General features: G+C 35.1%; 1 protein-coding gene across 2 annotated transcripts in view; it reads right to left on the bottom strand.

Moving 5' to 3' along the window:
• The window catches only part of ZFPM2 (zinc finger protein, FOG family member 2), a 499,502-nt gene that overhangs the window by 373,651 nt on the left and 102,459 nt on the right, over positions 1–23,392 (bottom strand). For both annotated transcript variants that reach the window (XM_081502271.1, XM_081502272.1), the window contains exons 2-3: positions 23,121–23,279; positions 936–1,037 (exon numbers count right to left, since the gene is read on the bottom strand). In XM_081502271.1, coding sequence (XP_081358397.1) covers positions 936–1,037; positions 23,121–23,279 — 261 coding nt within the window. The remainder of the gene's footprint in view (positions 1–935; positions 1,038–23,120; positions 23,280–23,392) is intronic.

Genomic DNA, 23,392 nt, shown 5'->3' with positions numbered 1-23,392 from the left:
TGACATAATAATCAGATATACTGTATCTTCATTTTTGTTTGCATTATATTTTCCAGCTGCTGGATTCAGAAAATTACCCCTGGAGTTCCTCTCTTCTTCATGCACAACAGAGAGCAATTTGCAAAGTCATGCAAGGGTGAAAATGTGATTGAAATATAGAGATCTTTCTTAATGAAAAATGTTACTGCTTTGGAAATTATGGCTAAAACTATTTCAAAATTCGTGTAGTCCTTAAGCTCTATGACATCATAGTCTCCATTTATAAATATACCATAAACTGCAAATTAGTTGGCACCATATAAAGTTGGCATAAAGGTTTTTTTATCCACAGGGTTTTTATAACTGTATATATTTTTATAAAATGATGGTGTTTTAGAGTATTTAAAGTTAGTTTTTCTTTTTCTTGAAATGATTAAATATCAAGGAAGGTCTTTAAAACTGAATTTACTTTTCATTTGTAAAAGTGAAAATGTTACCAAAACCTTGAATCAAAGGGGAGTATCTGTTAATATTTTCTAAACTAAACACATACTATGACTGAATCTTTGACTTAAAACATGACTAAACTAAATGAATTTCTTTGGAGTACTGTTATTGCTTGAAGCTTTAAAAGTATGCCCAGTTTAAAGATGGATATGGCATAAAGATCTTTGTTCAAAGAAAATGCAAGTAGAATTGACTAAATTCTTATATTAATATAAAAGAAAACAAAGATGAAAACTTCAAGTAGAGGTAACACTGGTTTTTATAGTTTACCAAAGATAAAATCTTCTTTAAATGATGTTATTTATTCAGCCTTCTGTGTAACAAACATACACACATATTTTTTAAAATCAGAGATGAGAGTGCAAGAGTTTTATTATTTAATTCAAATTCAAGGAAAAAAAAAATGTGGATAGTAGCAACAGATGGTTGATTTTACATTTTTGTCCTACCTGGTCCATCCCAGTCATCTGTCTCAACTGCAGGTTGCCCCGGTTTCTCTGACTGCGTGTCCCCATCTGATTCTGCTGTCTCCTGGACTCCTTCGTCATCGCCTGGAAAACACCAACATACAGAGAGAAGGAGACGTGATTAAAGCCTCTATCTGACCTTCAGATCCTCCTACAGGGATGTCCTTAGCAATGTCTAATTATATAATTGCTACATACATGGTCATTATACTGAACACAGGTCTATGATTAATCATTTTGATAACTATTATGGCTTTATAACAAATAAAATCAACATTAGTCATAAATAAATAAACTGCTATAAATATAAATACTAAAAAAACATTTTCATAAAATTTTTCATTTGGAATTATTACATTAGACAGAAGAAGAAAATGAAAATCTGTACATATTCTTTATACTGCTTTCAATACAGAAAACTGTAACTTGCTTACTTCCAAATTACATTTTTATAAAGGCAAGATGCAGCAGAGAAGACATATTTGTGTTTGGGTTGAAAGTGAGTTATTTTGAAGATTTTATTTTTCTCCATCATTAAGTTTAGTAAAATATGTTTGTATTTATTTTAGAAATGGATATAAAAAGGTCATAACTGAATGATTATCATATAAGATGAGCCAGTCACACAAGTCTTCACAATGTAGGAAGCTATAACTATACTTGTTCTTGAATAACTACAGCTGGTTTGCAAAATCATGCCTTCATTTCACATAAAAAAGAAAAATGATATAATATACTTTGAGCAAAAGTATACTTATGGCAAAGAATGAGAAACATACTAACATGACCATGTTTTAAAAGCAAAAAGTCTAATTTTGTAAGTGCCTTCATTTTAAATGATAATGTAACAAAGTACTGCTGCTTTAAAGGAAAATAACTGACTTTAATACAGTGCAAACAATAATATTAAACATTCCTATTTATAAGGATAACAGAAAACAGAATAATAAGATAATGTGATGTGATGACAAAAATGAAAAGAATATAAATTAAAAACAGGGAAACTAAACCTTGAATCTAATAATGCTAAATTTTTAAAGTCAAATTGCTTGCCCTTTGAAGCATTCAATAACTATTTTTCACACAGTTGTTAAATCTCTAATATTAATAGTACTTAAATATTTATATTTTATAAATTATATATTGAATTTTTAAAATCTTTCACGGTAACCTAGAAAATACAAAATTTTCAGGAAACAATTATTATTACAATGACAGTAGTGTGATGGTAATACAAGTTTTGAAGTTTAAACTCCATAAATTTTACATCCACTTCTATATATAGCTTCATAAAAATAAATCATTTAAAAAGTGGAATAAAAGTAAAGAAATACAATGTAGAAATTCAGTGACAGCTCTGATGAACTTAATTTCCCTAAAAGAGAAGTGCTGCCTCTGGTGGGTAACAAAGAATAAAACACGTACCCATACCACCAAACTCCATGCCTGGAATTGAAGGCTCTTTGAAAAGTGAGTTATCTCTTCCTTTCTGGATTATCAAAATGAAATCCTCTCCAGAAAATGTTTATTGAGCATCTACCAGTTTTAAGGAACTATGGTAAGCATAGTAGGATATATATGGAAAAATACCTTCCTGAAAGGAGTATAAAACTCTAATAGAGAGCAAGTTCATAAATAGTGAGAGTGCAAGACATGGTCCAAGAGCCATAAGAAATGGCTCAGTAGTAAGGTAACAGTTTGAATCTTCTGTGCTCCTTTTTTTTTTTGTAGGTCACATAGAACACAGATGCACCAACCAATTGGGAGATCAGGGTTAGAGATGAGCTCTCACTTCTCAGACACAAATAGGACTGGTTCTCAGCCTATACACGTGAGGAGGCTCCATGGTCTTTTAGTATATTGGAAGAATTTAAGAAACCTGAAAACTTTGTTACCGACTAAGTCAATGTTACTTAAAACAATATCGTTGTACCACCGAATCTTCTGGAGTGCCACCAGGGATGTCTGACCCAGTTTAGGGAAAGCTGAGTGCCAAAGAATTGACGCTTTTGAACTGTGGTGTTGGAGAAGACTCTTGAGAGTCCCTTGGGCTGCAAGGAGATCAAACCAGTCAGTCGTAAAGGAAATCAGTCCTGAATATTCTTTGGAAGGGCTGATACTGAAGTTGAAGCTCCAATAATACTTTGGCCACCTGATGCAAACAAGTGACTCACTGGAAAAGACCCTGATGCTGGGAAAGATTGAAGGCAAGAGGAGAAGGGGACGACAGAGGATGAGATGGTTGGATGGCATCACCAACTCGATGGACATGAGTTTGAGCAAGTTCCAGGAGTCGGTGATGGACAGGGAAGTCTGGCTGCTGCAGTCCATGGGGTCATAAAGAATGTACACAACTGAGCAACTGAACTGAACTGATACTGACTTTACCAACGCTCTATTTTTCATGGGGACTATAATTCACACTAGAATCTACCACCCAGGTGAGTGACCTTTTCCTTGCTTTTCCACAGACTGAATGGAAGTTTAACTCCAGGCACACATGCAGAAGAGACTACAAAGGAAAATGCCCCCCACCCTCCGCCAACAGTGAAGAGTAGAGCATCAACCTATATATTTTAAACAACACCCATGCCTTCTAAGCACTTTTCTCATATCTTGTGATCTTGAAACAGGGATGTGAGCATCACAGAGGACTCTGGAGAACATGTAGCCCAAATGAGACAAATTTACCCATCAGGAAGTTGATGTACAGATAGGGTGACTTATCTACATACAGTCTTAGAGCTATGACATTTATTTCCACATAAGGAATCTCAACTAAGCCTTCTCACGCTTCAGCAATAAGTGCTTCCCAGCCATCTCCTTTCCCTAACGAGCAGAACAGTAGGGTTATAGGGGAGCACAGAGAGGCATCCTGAAGACCACCCAAATCAGCAGTTTGTAAAAGGTTAGGGGTTAAATTTGAGTCTCCTATCAGCTTGGCATCTTTCCAAACATCCTTTCTTGCCTCCCTACCCCCTCCCCATAGCCCCTGTTGAAAAAGAACACATACACCTTAAAACAGTTGAACTTTAGTCACAGAGAGATGGATAAACAAGTAAGCATGAGACTACACTGTTAAAAATCACACATCCAAGGACCCAGAGAACAGACAGTAAAATTTTCATCAGAACTACTTGGGTAAGTTAAGTATTATGTTCAGTTATTATTTATATCACTCTACATACACAGGGAGAAGTAAATCTTCCTGACTTTTACTGTTACATTTTAATTGTTGAAAACACTGTGCTATGCAAAATTCAATCAGTAATTAACACTGACAAGGCATATACTTGAAGATGCAATGAAATATATGAAAAACAAAAAAAAAATTTCTCTTAAGAACCATATAATCTACAAGGAGACATGCCACATGCATAAGAGAGGTAGCCACTGACAAAAATAACCAGGGTAGTCAATGAATAATTCCAAATGAGATCACATAGATATAGAAACTCAAAGACCAAAAGCATGAAATGACATTGACCATGGAGAACCTTCTAATTAATTTTGAAGTTCTACCTTCCTGTTGAAGATGGAGAAGCATTGGGAGAACTGACATGATCATGTAACACAAATACAGTAATGAACACATATTTATGTTCTATGAACACACTTTTTCAGACCTGCGGTCCTTGAGTTTTCCCTCACTCAATCTGCAATAACAGTCTAACTCACATCCCAGACATCCCTTCACCCAATTTTTGTAAGACTGGAATTAAGTCTACTCTAAAATACTGTATTTTGCAAATTACGTATTTGGAAGGAAAAGTATTCAGAAACACAGTGAGAAACAAGTATGTATGGGAGAATATATTGAAGAGTAATCACAACACTTAGAAGTTAAAAGAATTGACTTAGATCTATGGAAGTCTGTCTTTATTAGACAGAAGTGATATAAAGCTTTCTTAGTTAACTGATTAAAAGGCTACTTTTGAGTCTCTGAGCACTAAGAATACAAAACAGAGATGGTTCCTTCCGTCATACAACCTGTAGATTAGGACAGAGACAAACGAACAGACTGCAACCTCATGTGAGTAATGATTTCATGGGAGCAGTCCGTGGTGACAGAAGCACAGAGGCATGACATTTAATGAAAACTGGTGTCGTGGAAGCTTCCTAGAGAAAGGAACCAATAAAATATCTGAAATTTGGACGCATAATCTTAAATGAATCTGAACTCTGTAGATTTCACATTCAGGGGCTCCATGTTTAAAAGCCATTTTTTTTCTTTCAGATTAAAAATGAGAACCATTTCCCCCCAAAAAAAGATTATAGTAGCTTAGTTATTGTGCAGGAAAAATGGCAGGTTGAAGGTGGTGAAACTAAAGACATTTCAGTGATGCAAAAATAGGATCCAGACAGAGTTTTAAGATGCTAACAAGAGACAATTCAAGAAATATTCCTTCTGTTTGATGGTTGACTGAGTGAAGTCCTTTCCCTCATTCAGTATGGGCCAAGTTTACCCATGATCATTTTCAGAAGTAACTACTATGAAAAGAAGATGGCAGGATGACTACAAATCTCAGCAGACATTTGATACACATAGAACTTTAGTAAATCACTCAAAATGAAAATATCATCATTCAACTATTCAGGGCTTGATTGAACTAGTAATTCATATAATAAAATGCCTTCATTGAATGTCACTTAACTGCCAAATCAAAACTGTAGAGCTTAGATTTCAACTTGGGCCAACATCTACAGCAATACTCAGTATTGATAATCCTGATTCATGGAACAATTTGATCTAATTTGTTTCATTATGCAGCACATATAATTAGAAAATGACTGAAAATAAATACTGCAGAGTATTCAGTAAAGAAGCACTCAAAAGTAGATGATAGTACACAATTAACAGCTCTAAAAAAATTACATTTTACAATTATTTTAAACCATTTATGAAACTGATTAAATGTACAATACATATCACATTAATAAAAATAAATCCTGAGTGAGAAGAATAAAAGTCATGACTGATTACTTGTGTTTTCTTACAGAACCCAAAAATAGAAAAATGACCAAAAGCATAAGAATATCATATGAAATGATATGTTAATATTTGGATATAGAAAAAAAATGGGTCAGAGTAAAATTTATATTTATCTCCATGTCTGCTACGTGCCAAATTCTGAAATCATAAAGATGAATAAAGAAGAGATCATGTCATAAAGTTCAGATTCTGTATGGAACATAAACGTGGCTACTGTTTCTTAGGCACCACTCAGAACTAGTTAAATGAACATCATATCACATCAACAACTCTGCCATGCATTATTATCCCTATATTTCAGAAGAGCAAACCAATAGGCAGATATGTGAGAAGATGCCCAAGCACACTGCTGTTAAGTGGCAGAGCCAAGAATTGATTCCAAGTCAGTCCGATTCCAAAGACCATACCCCAAATCCATTAGGATATTATAGTTGAATGGAGGTCTAAAAACAAAGACAGCAAGATGAGATCAGATAGCTGCTTTCTCCTCATCATATATAAGCCTTGTTTCTTCATTATTTTAGGTGTACCATTTTACTTGGAACTTGCTAAAATCAAATTATACAGAGATGCTTAATCAATAACCATTGCTCACTGTGCAGTTAGAAAATTAGATTTTGGTTTTACACTTTTTAGCATAACCTATTGCAATATCATTACATTTACTAATTAATTGCTTTCAGCACTATTTAATAACTAAGATATGTCACATTTTTCAACTTTAAACCCTTCATCATTTAAGTTTATTTCGGGAAACCAGCTCTCATTTTTATGGTAATGTTTTCACTGAATTCATTTTTAATCTTTTTACTAATGAAAAATGAAATGATTAAAAAATAATTTAATCAAATATGAAATCTCTAAATTACTTTAAGAAACAGTATTTTCCCCTCACAATAGAGACTTGCTTCTTTCCTATCAATATTTATTCTCATGGAAAATTTATAAATAGAACTTTATTTTGATATTAACCCAATTTCAGCCTCTTTTTGATTTGAATGGGAATGACTTCATTGACCATCTTTTTTTTTTTAACTTTTATCCATTTTTGATGCTTATATATTTGAAAGCAGCACTCTAGAGCAGCTTATGAAAAAATGGCATGAATAATTAATAGCTAAGATAATGACAAATTTGTTCAGATACTTCTTTAAAAGCTTTGTTGGTAGGAAGAGGAAAGGGAGAGAAAAGGATGCTAGGATGAGAATTATAGAAAGAGTTAGAAATCCATTTGATATCCATTCATTTACTTGCTAAATTTTTTATTAATATGCTTTTAAATAGAAATTTCAGTATATTTTTAGCAAAGCACAAACACGTTTAATGGGATAACCACTATATACATCCAGAGACCAATTCATAAAATGATGAAATGGAATAAATGTCAAATGGTAACAAAATCTACAATATTTCTGAAATTATGGCTATGCAGTTAATGGTTTTCCATTGCAAGATTAAACTCTTTTGTTGCTCTTTTAAAAGATAGCATACATATTTTGTGGGCCCTTCCATTTTTCTTAGTCTAGTTTTCAGAATCAATGAAAGCCCTATAGGAGGAAATTGAAGGCGTTATTGAGCACTATAAAACACACCACAAATGACTCAGGGAAATGCACTAGAATATAGTCTTTGGAACATTTGAAACAGTGTCTTTTGATTCCATATTAGGTATTGTTGGCAAGGTGGTTAAAGCAGTGGCTCTATTTTCAAGGCAAAAATCATTTCAAAACACAAATAAATATCTTTTCACTGAAAGTTAGACATTCCTGTAGAAATTAAAGACTTGCCACGTTCTGAGGCAGTCACTTTTTCCACACAAAATAGCAGCAGTGTTTGAAAGCAGTCATGCAGGCAAACAGCCTTTCTCAATCCTGCTTTTAATCCATGTAGTTCCTATCAATATTAACCTCTTATAGAAATTCTTGTACAATGTAACTATTGAACTTTCTTGACTAGGAGTGTTACTGTAGCTGTTAGTCATCCCTATAATGTATTTTGCAATCAGCTAAATCATCAAAGTATTTTTTAACAATGAACAGTTCAGAAGTGACAGATCTACTTTCTTGTTCACAACTGCTTATCGGAGAATAGATATCACATATGTTTTCCAGGTGCTTCCTATAGTTAGGATACCTTCACAGAAGCCGCTCATGAAAGATAAGGTCATAAAAGAGATGAAAAATGTGTGAGCTTCATACACTTATGGTTTTATCATCAGACAAGATAGCTTTGGTTAAAGGACTGTAACAGTCAAAAACAGAAAACTGCAGCTTGTATTGAAGGGCGAGGACATTTAAGTTTAAGATTCAGTTTGTGTTTGCTTTGCCTAATAGCCTCACAATGTTGTTTGGCTTAATACAATTGTTTGGTTATAGATTATCCAAACAGAGGTGTCATGTTAAATTAACTCTACATTGCCAAATTACAGACACTGTTACATCTCCAGAGACAAAAAATAAAAACATTCAATTGTTACCCTTTTTTTTTGCTAATGTCTAAAAATTAAATCTAAACATTTCGATGGTTTGAATAGAGTACATCCATTATTCTGTGGATCCCTATAATCATGCCTGTCTCAAGTCCCCCTTGACTTACTATAAATATATAAGAAAATGTAGGATTTTGCTGTGTTCTGGATAGTTATATTCAGTACACAAACATTTTTAAATGCATGTGATTTCCTTGTAACTTATATAATAGCCTTTTTCATACCCCAGAGTATGAATCAAACAGATCAAAAAACAGAATCCACATTTATTTGATTATAAATTTTTAGATTCCAGATCAGGAAACAATCCGTAAATGTTTGATAACAATGGTCCAGGGCTAGGTCTGTTATTCTGAAAAGAAACTCAGTCTCTACAGTCAACAGATGACTACTGTAATATTTGTGGCATTTTATTATAGCTAGTAAGGGAAAATTGTTGAAAATACTAATGTTTATGGTAACTGTATCAAATAAAAGTCACATTGAAATTATTGATAACTTAGGAAGAAAGAACAGTGGTTTATGAATTCTTTATACAGTCCTGAATATTTATTCCTGACATCAATATCAGCCTCTATGTGAAAAGTTTTAAGTTTACTTAAGATTTGGAACATAGGGGAAATTTCCACATGAGATAAAATAAGGCAAATACTCAGCACTGTATCATTCAAGAAATTTCACTCCTCATTATTTCTCACAAGAAAATTTACAAGCAAGCGGAGGAGGCATCTTACTTTAAAAGACATTTCTGAAATACATATTTCAAAGTTTATGTTTAAATAAGTTTTATTTTCTCTTCCTCTGCTTCCCCTCAAACCAAACCAATCAAAGGAAAAATACAACAACAACAACAAAAAACCGTCACTGCAACTAAAAAGAAAAGCCACTGCAACTACCATGTTCATTCAGAGGAGGATTCTACAATATTAAGCCATTTCTTGCTCCAAAGAGGAGACAAAGTAAGGCCTGATGGTCTGTAAATGATAATACTCTGAACTGTAATTGACCTATTCAGGGATCTGTTGTTCGGCCATCAAGAAGCCATTAGTTTTCAGTTTTCTGGCCTCAGTCTTCAAGCTTCAAACCCAGCACTCCCTTTAGGAAATCATCATCATCACCATCATCAACATCACCATCATTACCATCATCATCACCAACATCACCATCACCATCGTCATCACCAACATCACCATCACCATCGTCATCACCAACAGCACCATCACCATCGTCATCACCAACATCACCATCACCATCGTCATCACCAACATCACCATCACCATCATCATTAACAACAAAAAGTAAAACCAAAACTCTCTCCCTAACAAGTAAACCTCATCTACACAGAAAGATCAAACCAATTTGAGAAAGTTATGATCTTTGAATACCGTTTTCCATACAATCTAATTGCTTATTCTTTCCTGTTTAACAATTCACTCCAAAGAGGCTTTTCCTTTCTAATAATCCATGTAGGAATATAAGTCATGAGCAATCACTCACTACCACAGTGTTCCATCACCACAATATAATTTACTCATTATAATTAAGACTTTACTCATGCAATACATCCAAAAAGCCAAGACCAATGGAGAATGCATATTGTGGGACAGCAGCTAACAAAAACTTTGGTCCCTATCTGAATGCCCTTTATCCAACAGTAGTTCAAATACCCTAATGATGATAAATGACTCTCAGAGCTCACAAATAGGGGATAACATTTATTTCTTCTGATAAACCCTGTTTTTTTCTCCTGCTTGACCACTGAAATTATATATATCTTACTCTTTCATTTTCTCTCTCTACCATGTTTATGGGAAGCTCAGATTTGCCTGCAATGCTTCATTTTCAAAGTATTTATCTCCCTGTTGTATGCTTCCTCTCATTATTTCCTGTCCTTCACCCTATGATCATTGTCCTTCCTGATCTCGCTGGTCCATACATCTCTCTCCTGGGTCCAGTCCAACTGTGGTTCCACCACAATTTGCATGCTCACTAGTCTCTTGCCATGCTGCCCCTCTACTTTGAACCCTATTACTTCTTTTTACATAATTTAGCATTAGATAGCAACTAAAGTGTCACAATCTTAAGAACACTTTAACCTTTCTCACTCTTTCAAACCACCATGTACCACTTCTGTGATTATTGTATTAATGTCTGCCTCCTCACTAGGATGTAAATTCAAAAATAGCCAAGACCTTCCCTGCATTTACTCACATGGTAATCACAGCATGGCCCAAAATGTCTGATATAGCAGGTGTTCAATAAATATTTACTGGATCGGAAAAAAAACATGCATGTGGTAAGAACTGACTGCTACAATGCTGTGAGTTATTCATTATCCCAATAACCAAGCAAAGGCAAAAATAATGCCCTTTAAAGCTGAAAATCCTCCACAGTAACTCTAAATAAAAATGCTCTTACAGGCGGGCATGTGGTCACCTGTGGGAAACTTTCAGGAACATATTCTTACAGCTGAATGTAATCCTAATGAAGTTTTCATATCTGGGGAGGTGGGGAAGTATTCTAGGTTACATCAGCCTTCTCCAAATTCAAATCCATAATCAGCTTCCACAACTAGGGATAGTCCCAGTGTGTTATCAAGTGAATTCAAAGTCTCTCAGTCGTGTCTGACTCTTTGCTACCCCATAGACTGTAGCCTGCCAGGCTCCTCTGCCCATGGAATTCTCCAGGCCAGAATACTGGAGTGGGTACCTGTTCTCTTCTCTAGGGGATCTTCCCAACCCAGGGATCGAACCCAGGTCTCCCAAATTGCAGGCAGACTCTTAACTGTCTGAGCCACCAGAGAAGCCCATGTTATCAAGCGATCCATTTCAAACTCCTTTTACCACAAGGTCTTCCCATAGCATCTCCTCCCTCAGGGCCAGCAAGAGGTCAGAAACATGGAAGAATGTTTTAATACAGTGTTTCCATGAGTATTTATACTCTCTTTATGCTCAGGGCAACTTATCCTAGAATGATAGCAGATTTGAAATTCAGATATCTAGTATAAATGCCAAGAAATTTTAGGAATCTTATTCAAGGTTTTTCAAAAAATAGCAAGTTGAAAGCAAACAACATTCTTGATCATTGCTGTCTCCTATGAGATCACCCATATTTACTGAAGGCACTAACAGAGGTTGATTTAGGCCTTGTGGGGCCTGAAGCTTATTCAATTGGAGAGGCCTTTCCTCAACAAAAGAATGCAAAGTTGTAATTACAACATTAGATGCAGGGCCTCGGAAGGAAATGAGGAATCCTGAAGCTATGTTACACCACATCAAACTAACTAAACAATTGATAAATAAATTTAAAAAGTGAATGAGTAGATTTAATATTTTGGCAATAAATATGAAGATAAGGTATGCATTTTACGTAAACTGTCAAAATCCATTCCTTTTACTAATGATCTGATTTTGGGGAGGGTGCCACCTTAAAAAGTTCCCCAACACAAACTGACAGTATTATAGAGAAAACATCATTTTTTCCTAAAAATTGGGTTTCCCTTAGGATATTAGCCTGCTTTCTTATTGTCAGTAACACTATATTTTTATAGAACTATTTTTTGTTGAGTTACTGTATTGTGGTATTCCCTTTCACTGTCAGCCGCTAGGACAAGATACAGGAGTACCAAACACAGGCTTAAATGAGGCAGATCCTTGCTGGTGAATTAGTTTCCATATTGGAATGCCGTGCAATGTCATAGGAAGCTTAAGAATGAATACGATGCTTCCTTAATCAGTCAAAACTTAATATTTCCTCCACTCTATATATGCATTCCCTTCTCTCATTTGTAGATATGCTTTCCTTCTTTTACTAGATGACTGCATCTTTAAGAAATAAGAATATTCTTTTATATATTTTCCTTTCTGCCTCTGTATACGTGTGGTCACTTACAGGTACTTACACATACCAATACTTACATAATCAGAAACATGTAACATAGGTTTCAGTATTAGTTAACTAGCCTGGATCATAATTAGAATTGAAGAAAAAAAAAGAGAAAAGAAAAGATTATCTAAGACCCAAACTACAGTGTCTTGTGCTAATTCTACAGCAAGAACAAAAGCTTCATCAAATCCCATTGTTAAACAGATAGCCGAGAAGTGAAGTGTTTTATACATCTATACTATAGATTTCCACCTTGATAAATCTCTATCTTTAAAAATATCCTTAAAGAGACCTTCCCTTCTCACTGTCAGAAAAATATAATGACAGCCTACTGTCTGTGCAATTCCACTTTCCATCTCTGCTATGTGCGTTTAAGACTTGGTAAGATACAGCTACTGTCAAGTTTCAGAACAGTTTCTTGTCTAATCTTTCTACTTCTCCAGATCTTTGATACAGAACCTGTTAGAATGTATTGCTTATTTTTCCAGTTCCTATGTTTATCTCACTTCCACTCTTACCATCTGCTGCACTGCATTTCCTTCAGAAAAGTGAAAAGTTTTCACAGTGGCCCAAGCTTTCCCTGCAAACAATGCTCTCTTCTCCTCTTCCTTCCTTCCTTTCTCCGCTTTTTATTTGGCCTTATTTTATGTTAAGGTCAAACTGTTTTAAAGAGTTCACTTTGCAAAGATTTTTACAGGGCTGAAATTCCTATTCAAATAGTTTTGATGGATTTGTAAACATTATTGCTATTTATTACTGACTTCTGCCCAAGCACACACATTTTGGTTTGTGCCCAGTCTTTTGTTTACCTGAAAACAACTTCACAGGAAACAAGCAATGAGAAATTGGGCTTATTTCATGCCACCAAATCAGAGTAACAATCATCCAGTTAGTATAATGAGCCTAAAGAGCTTTCAATATAGCCTTCTCATTTTACTGAAATGCCAACCCTACTTATTGCAAATTGGTTTATATGGACAGAGTCTTTAAAGCAGGACCAAAAAAATAGAAATCTCTGAAGCACTCCTCTGAAGTATTTATTTATCCTTTTTAAGTTTCTTGTATTTATATAGGCCCTTATCTTGACTGACACATCATGCCTAATAAGTGTTAAAAATACCTCTAAAAAGTGAGTTTAATGCTTCACATGTCCAGGCTTCTTCTGATGCACTCATCTCCTTCTATAAGGATTATATAATGATGGACGTCAGAAAACAAAATTAGCTCTCTATCTTTATAACTACCATAACCTAGGTTTGAATTCGGTATTAACCTTTGGTAATTTTGTGACTTTGGCCAAGTTACTGAAGCTTTGGAAGTTGCAGGTGAAAACAACATCCACCCTGAAGGACAGTAAGTTGATTAGAAACGATATATATACAGCAAGATGCCTGACTTTCAGGAGTAGTCACCAAATGGAAGTTGTTATTACCATTATTATAATTATTATAATCGGTATGTAGTCTCAGTGCCAATCTCTGGAATCTCATTGAACTACTAAAAGAAGCTGAAACAGCAATCTGCATTCGTTATCAGTATTTGCTTCATTGGTATAACACTTTCACTTATTTTTACTTGACCTTTTAAGAACAACAAAAAAACTGACTGACTATATTGCTATAATTAAATTCATCATACGGCAGCTTTCCACATTTCCCTTTACACATTCTACGTTTAGCACTACCAGAGGTAAAGATTATCCCATCAGGCAATGGAAGGGCAAATGCTTTAATACTGCCTGTTGCTTCTCAAATGATAATCAAAACATTGTGAGAAATTTTACATACTAACAAGAAACTATGAATTTTATATTAGAAGATTAAAAGCTCTGAAAAATCTTCCTTGATTTAAACCTAAAAAATGCTAGTGCAGACAACCAAGAAAATGTTTTTAAATCATTTATGATGTTTAGCAATAGAAAGCAGAAAAGACATGGCTACTTCCAAGAGATCAGTTTCTCTACAATGATAACATTTTATCTCAAATTATTATGGGACCAACAGTAGGATTCAAGGTTGTCAACCATGTTAATTCCATATGATTAAAATAAATTAGCTTCTCAGGCTTCTGTAATTCTATTCGTACTTGTAATTTTCTTTGAATAGAAAAATAAATCGAGTTAGTAGATGTAAATGATTGGCACACTAGTGCAGATCTGCATGCATTGTTTTATATATATTTTTTAATTTGGGCAAAATAAAATTGAAAAATACTTTTTTAATTTAGAATAACTGTTTATATAATTACTGCTTGAACAAATCTACTTCCTTCAAGAAACACTGGCTCTTCATTCTACCCAGAATATCACTGAGAAAGTACAGCAATGAAAGAGCTTAAAATATAAAGCTTTCCTTAACAGTGTTCAGCTAAAATCAGTGATTAATTTAATATCTAGGTAAAAGGAAAAAGTCAGTCAATAATTCAAATGTCTTCTAATATACAGATGCCAAGTTTTAGATATATTAAAGAACAGGAGATTAAATAAATTCTTTTCTCCAGAGTTTCAACATTGTAGGGAGAACAACAAACTTACACTAAATTTTATAGGTCTTCCACTTGCAGAAATAAAATAAAAAAGGCAACATCTCTAAATGATTAAATATGGTTTTATATTGATCTCTGTTTTTATTATTAACAATAATGATGTTGATATAAAATAAAGATATAAGCAAATCAGGCAAATATCTATCTCTTAATATCTTATATAGTCAGGTAGAAGCAGAATAAAATATGCTGTATTACAACATGAAACTGTTTCATAAATTATAATTATATAATTATATATTTATCAAGTTTTACTATATCTAAAAAATGCCTTTAGTAGATTGCACAATGGAGATCTGTTAATGGTTTGCTTACAGAAAAAACAATGAATTTAGTTTATCACATGCAAAACATAGCATATATTACCACACAAGATTCATATAAATGATATCATCATGACTCATTTCAACATTGTGTAAAATAAATCATGTTAATTTTGTTGTAATTTTCATAATGATATATCTGGGATCAAAGATGAGGTAAACAGATAAGCCTTGATCTGATTCTTACAAATAAAATACTAAGCCTTGGACAAAATTTGAACACCCTCTGGTTCCCCAAAAATGAGAAAATGCTGACTCTCCTGAAAGCACAAATTGCCTTCAAATGCTCCTTCATTTTTTTCCCAATAATTGTGGCTTAAGGAAAAAATCAAACTGATTCTGAATAAAAGATATGTTTTGGGATTTTAATATGGCCAGAAGAGTGATACCACAATGTCATAAGGTATTTCTTCCTTTTTCCAATCTTAGGAGATAAAAATACAAATAGGACCCCATGATAGCCTCTATTTCTATATTCTAAAAAAAAATTACTTTCCATTTTGCATTGTTGAATGAGTTATGCAAGAAAAATTTAATGATTTTAAAATCAATTTTTATCAAAGGAGTACTGGATCCAGAAAAACAGAAGGTTTGCCAAGGAACAATAATGTCATGTGGAGGGAGGGGGAAGTGGAGGAGAAGGGAAAGGAGGTCTGTGCCAAGCAAAGCTGGGGGCTGTTCAATCAGCTCTATCAGGGCTCCATCAGTGTCTCCACTCCAGCCAAATCCAGAGAAAACAAGGAGTCAAAGATTCAGGTCAATAAGCTTATAGGCGATTTGCACAAACAGCTCCTCCAGCAAGGTAAAAAACAAAGTCATATTGGCTTTTCTTTTTTATTCCTTCTCTTTGAACTCCCTGGTCCAAACACACCCTGGAAATGTCAATGTTATATGCAAGAATTTAAAAAGCTCAGCTTCTTAATCCTGTTAAGAAAAAAGGAACAAAGTTGCCTGTAAAGATCTCCTTCTTTACTGAACTCAAAGTGATTATGGTAGTGCTGCCTTTTGCAGATTCCGATTCCAGTTGCCCAAGCATCAGAGGAGGTAAAAACATGTCATTAAAGGCACAAATGAGGAAGAAAGAAACCAAACTCACTGTATGTAAACAGACTTTCTGAACTAAAATAATAACAAAATGAAAAGTAAAAAAAAAAACAGGAAACAAAATAGCATGAATGTTTGACACTGAATCAAGTGAAAAACAAGTAATCACTACTCCCCTAACCAAATCTTTATGAAACTGTGGTTTTTCTTCTTCTGCTTCTAGTATTAAGAATCTAAGATAATATTCTTGTTGTTTTACCTTGACCTGGGGGGTGGGAGATGACAAATGCCAATAATCCAGGCTTTGACTGATTACAGTCCAAAGGGAAATATGGCTTTTCCTCTGTTCTTAAATTTTGAACAAAGCTACAAGATGACACAAACCATGGAAAGAAAGGCAAGAGTTGGGGGAGAGGAACATTCCCATGAGTCTGGAAACATACTGGCAGAAATAGCTAAGTACAGTGATGAAATTATTCTGATTTCCATGCCTCCTGCTTTATCTTTTTGAGTCAAGGATGTGAAAATTTATAGAGAACATATACTCAGCTCTGGTGTTGTGGAAGGAAGCAAAGAGACTCATTAGCCTCAAACACCCCTAAACTGTTCTTCCGGAAACTGCATTAATGAGCTACAGATGGAGTCTCATCAAGACTGTGGCTAAAGGGATGATTCCAGTTGGAGTTATCTGTATCTCCTGACAGCTTCCCTGATTTTCTTGCTTCCATTTCCTGCTTTCACTTGTACTCTCTGCAGCCCTTTCTTCTCTAGGTAGATACAAACTATGTCATGATCATCCCTTTTTCTCAGTTATACCTCAGCTCTCCTCTGAGGCTTACCCAAGCCTTCCACAGCAATAAGAATCCCAGAGATTCCTAGAGATGTCAATTCCACAGGTATGGCCATACCTCTCCTATTTCCCCCCAGCTCTCTGCTCTCCTCCTCTGGCTTCCTGCGACACTAGCCTCACAGGTACAGTCAACTTGATCCTGGAGTACCAGAAGCTCACTCCCTTCCCTCAGGTCTCCACTCAAAGTTCACCTATCCTACCGTCACTCTGTATAAGGCAGTGTGCAGCACACACCACACACACACACACACACACACACCCCACCCACAGTGGCATTTTCTCATCCCCACCTGCGGAGAAGGCAATGGCATCCCACTCCAGTACTCTTGCCTGGAAAAATCCCATGGACAGAGGAGCCTGGTAGGCTGCAGTCCATGGGGTCGCTAAGAGTCGGACACGACTGAGCAACTTCACTTTCACTTTTCACTTTCATGCATTGGAGAAGGGTATGGCAGCCCACTCCAGTATTCTTGCCTGGAGAATCCCAGGGATGGGGGAGCCTGGTGGGCTGCCGTCTGTGGGGTCGCACAGAGTCGAACACGACTGAAGCGACTTAGCAGCAGCAACAGCAGCATCCCCACCTGTGCTGTTTTTCTTCATGATGTGCAGCATCACCCATTATATTATACAATGTGAGTTTGATTGTTGTCTCTCTCTCAGGAGTGGGGATGGACTTTTGTCTGTTGTTGCATCCCCAGAATCAAGAAAAGGGTCCAACACATAGCAGATGCCTAACATATAAGTTGAGTTGTATTGAATTCAATCTATGGAACTGAACTGGAAGCTTCTGCCAACCTAACTATCTGTTTATGTTTGTTTTTGCTTTGGTATTAATTACTTCTGGGGCTAAAACTAAATCCAAGTCTAAGTAACTCAGATTTTATTCTATTTTCTTTAATATTTTTGCATTTTGCTATTCTAAAGCTTTTTAAATATAGAAACATGACCCTTACTTTCTGCACATTACCTGGGTCAAATGTTTTTGAATGTGGTGAGAATGCTCATTGTTACACTGTATCTGTTTTCTCACTTTACGGATTTCCATTATGCCCCCTATTTTCAACCCTAATTCTTCCAGATTGAAGAGCTCCAACATTAATTCATCTCTTCAAGTAAAACACTGCACCCAGTGACCTCTCTGATCATTCTCCATATCTAGACAGCAGGACTATAAGAAAGGCTTGCCTTTCTTTCAAAATCAACTTTAATGACATTATTTTCCCTTTCAGACTTTGTTCAAAGATGATGTCATCAGAGACCAGTTTGTTAATTTGGTTAACTTTTTCAGAAAATAACTATTGATAATTCAAAGTTCACTAATACCTAGTTTCTTCAGAGGTTTGTGGTTGTTTGCTTGCTTGCTTGTTGACAGCATCATTTTCTAACAGCCTAATGATACTGGTCTGGCAATTTTCTGCCTGTTCACATACCCTGTGACATCCTCCTGGAATGTATCCCAAGACAGGTTTATCTACTTTAGTCATTAACAAACTTGAATATTTCAGTGAGAAAACCATCTTCCAAATAATTAATAACAGTAAGCCAGTTTTAGAGCTGCTTTATTATCACCTCCACTATAAAACTTACTGTCTCTGAGTTGATCCAAGAATTGCTAATATATATGAGTCCCCACCTGCCAGCAGTGACATAACTAAAAGCTCCCCAGGTTGCTTTCCAGACCACCTATATTTCAATTTATATTAGTTTGCTTAGCTCTAAACCAACACTGATATTCTTCCATGTTTATTCTATAAGCCAGAACAAAGGCAGAAAAAAAGGCACTGAAGCAAATACTTCAGTACCACAGGAAATGTGCAGCACTTATGGACCCAGCCTTGATGTCTTCGTCATCTGTAAATTCAAGGAAATAATTCTTGCTTGTTTCCTTCCTCTCTGAGATACAGTAAGGCAAGATGCCAAATGATCTAAACTCACTGCACCAAAGAGGATGATGCACATTGAAAGCAGTGCTTTACACTTTGTTAAATTTCTTAAAATCTAAAAGGATCAAAGCAACTTTGAAATAGCATCTTTTTATAAACATAGTTCATTTGATTCATTTCAAAGATGAAAAACAAAAACATGAAATATGCAAGTAACCCAAAGTAAATAGTGAAAAAGGAATCAATAGAATTGTCTGATTCAAATGTTAGGCCCCCTATGACTATAACAAGGTTTTATTAAAGTGATCTTTTCCATTTTAATTGTGAATATTTAGGCTTTAGACTCATATGATCAAAAATTCTACACATTTAAAGATGACAAAATTCAGACCAACTTGTTTTACCTTTCTGTGGAAAATTACATTATAAGAGTGATTTGGATCACATTTAATCACATTTTATAACTAGGAACTTTACTAACATTAATAGACACTTTGAGACTTGTAAAAAAAAAAGTCTTCCCTTTGACAACAAGAGAATAGATAATATTCATATGGAACAGAGGAAAATGCCACAATAATAAGTAAATAACTATTCTAAACACTGAAAACATCCTGCATAATGTAGAGGTTCAATTTCAAAAGGAAGCAGCAACTTTTACCCATGATAAGCTATGTCTCCAGAAAGTCGAAATTTTTCTTTTCTAAAAAAGAAAAGTTACAATACAGTAGATTGTTTTTATACAAAAGACAGTTGCTAAAATATAAATGAAGATATATTGTAACTATATGAATATCTCAATACTCTTCTTGTTTGGAAAACAAGATACGCCAACCATGTTTTTGTGATCTTAGTTTTTAAATTCCCTTCCTATTTGATGAGAAAAAAAATTTGATGTTCAAAAATGTTATCTCTGGAACCCAGTAAAGCAACCACGTCATTGCCAGATTGTGATTTTGACTAGATTTTTGAAAGAAACTTTCAAAATAATCCAATTCATTTTCTTACACATATTTACAATGTTTAAGTTGTCACAAATCATTTAGAATATATGCAAAATTATGTTTCATCAATGATCCCAACTTAAAAAGAGTTTTCATCAGAGTAACAATTCTCACATGCTTCTTCAGTCATGACACTGGCATCATTAACCATTTAAATATATATACTCTTTTAAACCTAATCTATCTTCTTCCCTGCAACAGGCAAGAAAACATAATTATGTGTCACTGAGACTAATATGTAAATTTCTGCAGAAAGATTAGATTCTAATTTTCCAGAGAGAAAATTTTCCTATTACAGTTAATCAACTTAAATGAAAAATGAATGGAATCCCTGTATGACCTCAAGGGGAGGCAATTCATATCAAAGAGTTGTGTCTCTTTCACACCAGTTCTTACTACTTCAGTGGGAATTCCCTGGTCTCACAACTTATGAGAGTAAAATAATGAAATTCTTTACCTATTAAATAAAGCGACAGTGGTTTGAAATAGTAAAGTAGTATTTATCCTAAAAAAATAGTATGTCAAAATTAGAATTCTTATTCTGACGTAGCATTATTATCTAGCTTCAAATTAAACAGAGAATTATTTGTATAGTATATATTAATTATATATTTTTAATATATTACCTATGTGTGCATGTATGTGCTAGGTCATTTCAATCACGTCCGACTCTTTGTGACCCTTTGGACTGTAGCCCACCAAGCTCCTCTGTCCATGGGGATTCTCCAGGCAAGAAGACTAGAGTGGGTTGACGTGCCCTCCTCCAGGGAATCTTTGCAACCCAGAGATCAAACCAGCATCTCTTTTGTTTCCTGCATTGTAGGCACGTTCTTTACCACTAGCACTACCTGGGAAGCCCCATGTTACCTACATTATATATTAAATGTTACTTTGATATATTTTTCAACTTTCCAATTATTTATCAAACAGTTAATAATGTGTATTAAACAATGTTCTTAAGAATTGTAATTCAGTTTTGTTTCGTTTTGTTTTTTTTTTTTAGTCCCCCAAGGCCTGTCAGTATTTTTCATTGAGTTAAGACTCTGTTTAGTATAGATGGAAGTTATTATTCTGAGACTATAATTATGTAATCCTATAATAAGCATCTGCTATAAGTCCATTTAGGACTTCCCTTGTGGCTCAGATGGTAAAGCGTCTGCCTGCAATGCAGGAGACCCGGGTTCAACCCCTGGGTTGGGAAGATCCCCTGGAGAAGGAAATGGCAACCCACTCCAGTACTCTTGCCTGGAAAATCCCATGGACAGAGGAGCCTAGTAGGCTGCAGTCCACGGGGTTGCAAGAGTCAGACACGACTGAGTGACTTCAGTTTCACTATAAGTCCATTTTTTTCCAATAAACTACTAACTTAAAACTTGGAGTTCTATTAGGTTAACCAAAGAAGTTCATTCAGGTTTTCTGTAACAACTTACAGAAAAACCTGAACAAACTTCTTTTGCCAACCCAATATATTCTTTCATTAAACACAGGCCAGCACCAATGATTATTACCAAATGTAAACCACATCTAGTAATTATTATTACTGCTCTCCCTGGATTAATAAATTGACAAAAATTCTTGAGTCCATACACTAAGTCTTTTAAGGACAAGAGTAAGAAGAATAAATGACACTTAACAGCTATTGGTTCCTTCCTTTATTGCAATCCCGCAACACAAAGTAGGTGTCTACAGTGCACAAAATGGTATAGTTCCTGATAAATATGGAAAAGGATGCCTTCAAACATGTTTAAAAACTCTTCCTCTCCATCTAGCTCTACTATGTACTGCTGTGGTTATGCAGCATCAGGAAATGGTTCTAATAGGGAAAAGATTAATTTAGCCTGAAAGCTAAGCGAATACTAAAAAAGAAGGTCTATTCTGTCCCTACCATTCTTGTTTTCAACCAAAAATCTCTGATGTGGGGGCCAAGGACCAGGTTACAAAGTCATCTCGAGGTCTCCAGGAGTTAATGGTCAAAGAGGTTTTCTGAACTTCAATGAAACCAAGCGCTGGTGTTGTCACTCCATTTCCACAGTTTTAGGGTATTGAGTTCTATGGACCACAGGGATGGGCATGGCTCGCTTCTTTTATTTCTAACAAGCCAGAATCAAGAGAAAGTTGTACTGAGGTTTTAATAATATGTACCAAATATATATAGTTGGCTGCTGAGACATGTATATTAGCAGTTTGGGGGGATGATATATCAGCATTCTTGATTTCAGACTATCAATTCTGATCATCAAATTCACACAAACATGTAAAAACTCACTTCCCATAATTTCTCTATTTGCCTAAAACAAAAAAATGTTGCTTACAGAAACATAAACAGACATACAGAGATAGACACACATTCTCAGTTGTGCCCTATGGGAAAACAACCATGGTAAAATCAATAAAAGTAGCTATTCTAAAACCAAAGAAGTAATCTGAACACTTGTGAAATTATACATTGATGCAGGAGGTAACAGAAGACCCATCTCACTTGCAGAGGCAAAACGATCAATCAAAGAATTTAAAAGAATCATAAGAACCCTTAAACTCAGTTTTGGAAAAGCAAGTTAAATAATGAGTATACATGACCAACGAGGACATAATTACTGGCAGGGCCACTTGGCTCCAAGTCAAGATAGGTTGGAAATAGGCTGAGATATAGTGTCTCAGGTTCTTCCTCTGTTATAATGTTAGTGTATCAAAAGAATATCTAGAAGAGAGAAAGAGTGAGTATTTTCTTATTTGTCAGTATCTAGAAAAAGCACCATCCTCAATGTTGAAAGTCAATATCAAACACTTAGCGCATTCAGTGTTCACAAGGAGTGAGCTCAAACCTTGGATAGGGACTCTGGCCCATTCCCTGCTTACCCTCAATGATGAATTCAGTGCCTTGTAAACAACTGACATTCAGTAATATTTGTTGAAGGGATAAATGATGAACACTAAATATATTATAGTCAACTGTCCAAGCAACATGAAAATATTCAGTCAACTGGCCAATCAATACGAAACTATGTATTTAAATATACAATGTGACTTATGAGTTATAATATTTCTTTTATCTTTCAAAATAATATTGCATTTTTAAAATCCTGTACACATTTTCATACACAAACTCATCTGAGTAAAGGGACTCACATATCACGTCCAGCCACTAATGATTACCTTTGTTGCAAAAGTATTCCACCTCTTCACAACTCAGATTTTCAGGCCCAAATTCTGTGGAAAAGCTTTCCTCCAGTGGAAAGTCCCCCTTTGAGATAATGTCTGTTTCCTCTGAAGGACATTCCTCTTCTTCCTCTTCAATGGCATCTTCTAGTGGCCCTTGAAAAAGAAGAGGGACACTGTACCAACAACATCCGAAGAAGAGACTGAAATAAAATCCTTAAACAGAGTCTTTTTGATTAAGGTGGTGTGGGAGGATAAGGTATTCTATG

This window comes from Giraffa tippelskirchi, chromosome 6 (assembly GCF_054371585.1).
Source record: "Giraffa tippelskirchi isolate mGirTip1 chromosome 6, T2T-mGirTip1v1.2.pri, whole genome shotgun sequence".
NCBI lineage: Eukaryota > Metazoa > Chordata > Mammalia > Artiodactyla > Giraffidae > Giraffa > Giraffa tippelskirchi.
Note: the sequence above shows the minus strand (reverse complement) of the source record. Positions and strands in the feature narration are given on the sequence as shown.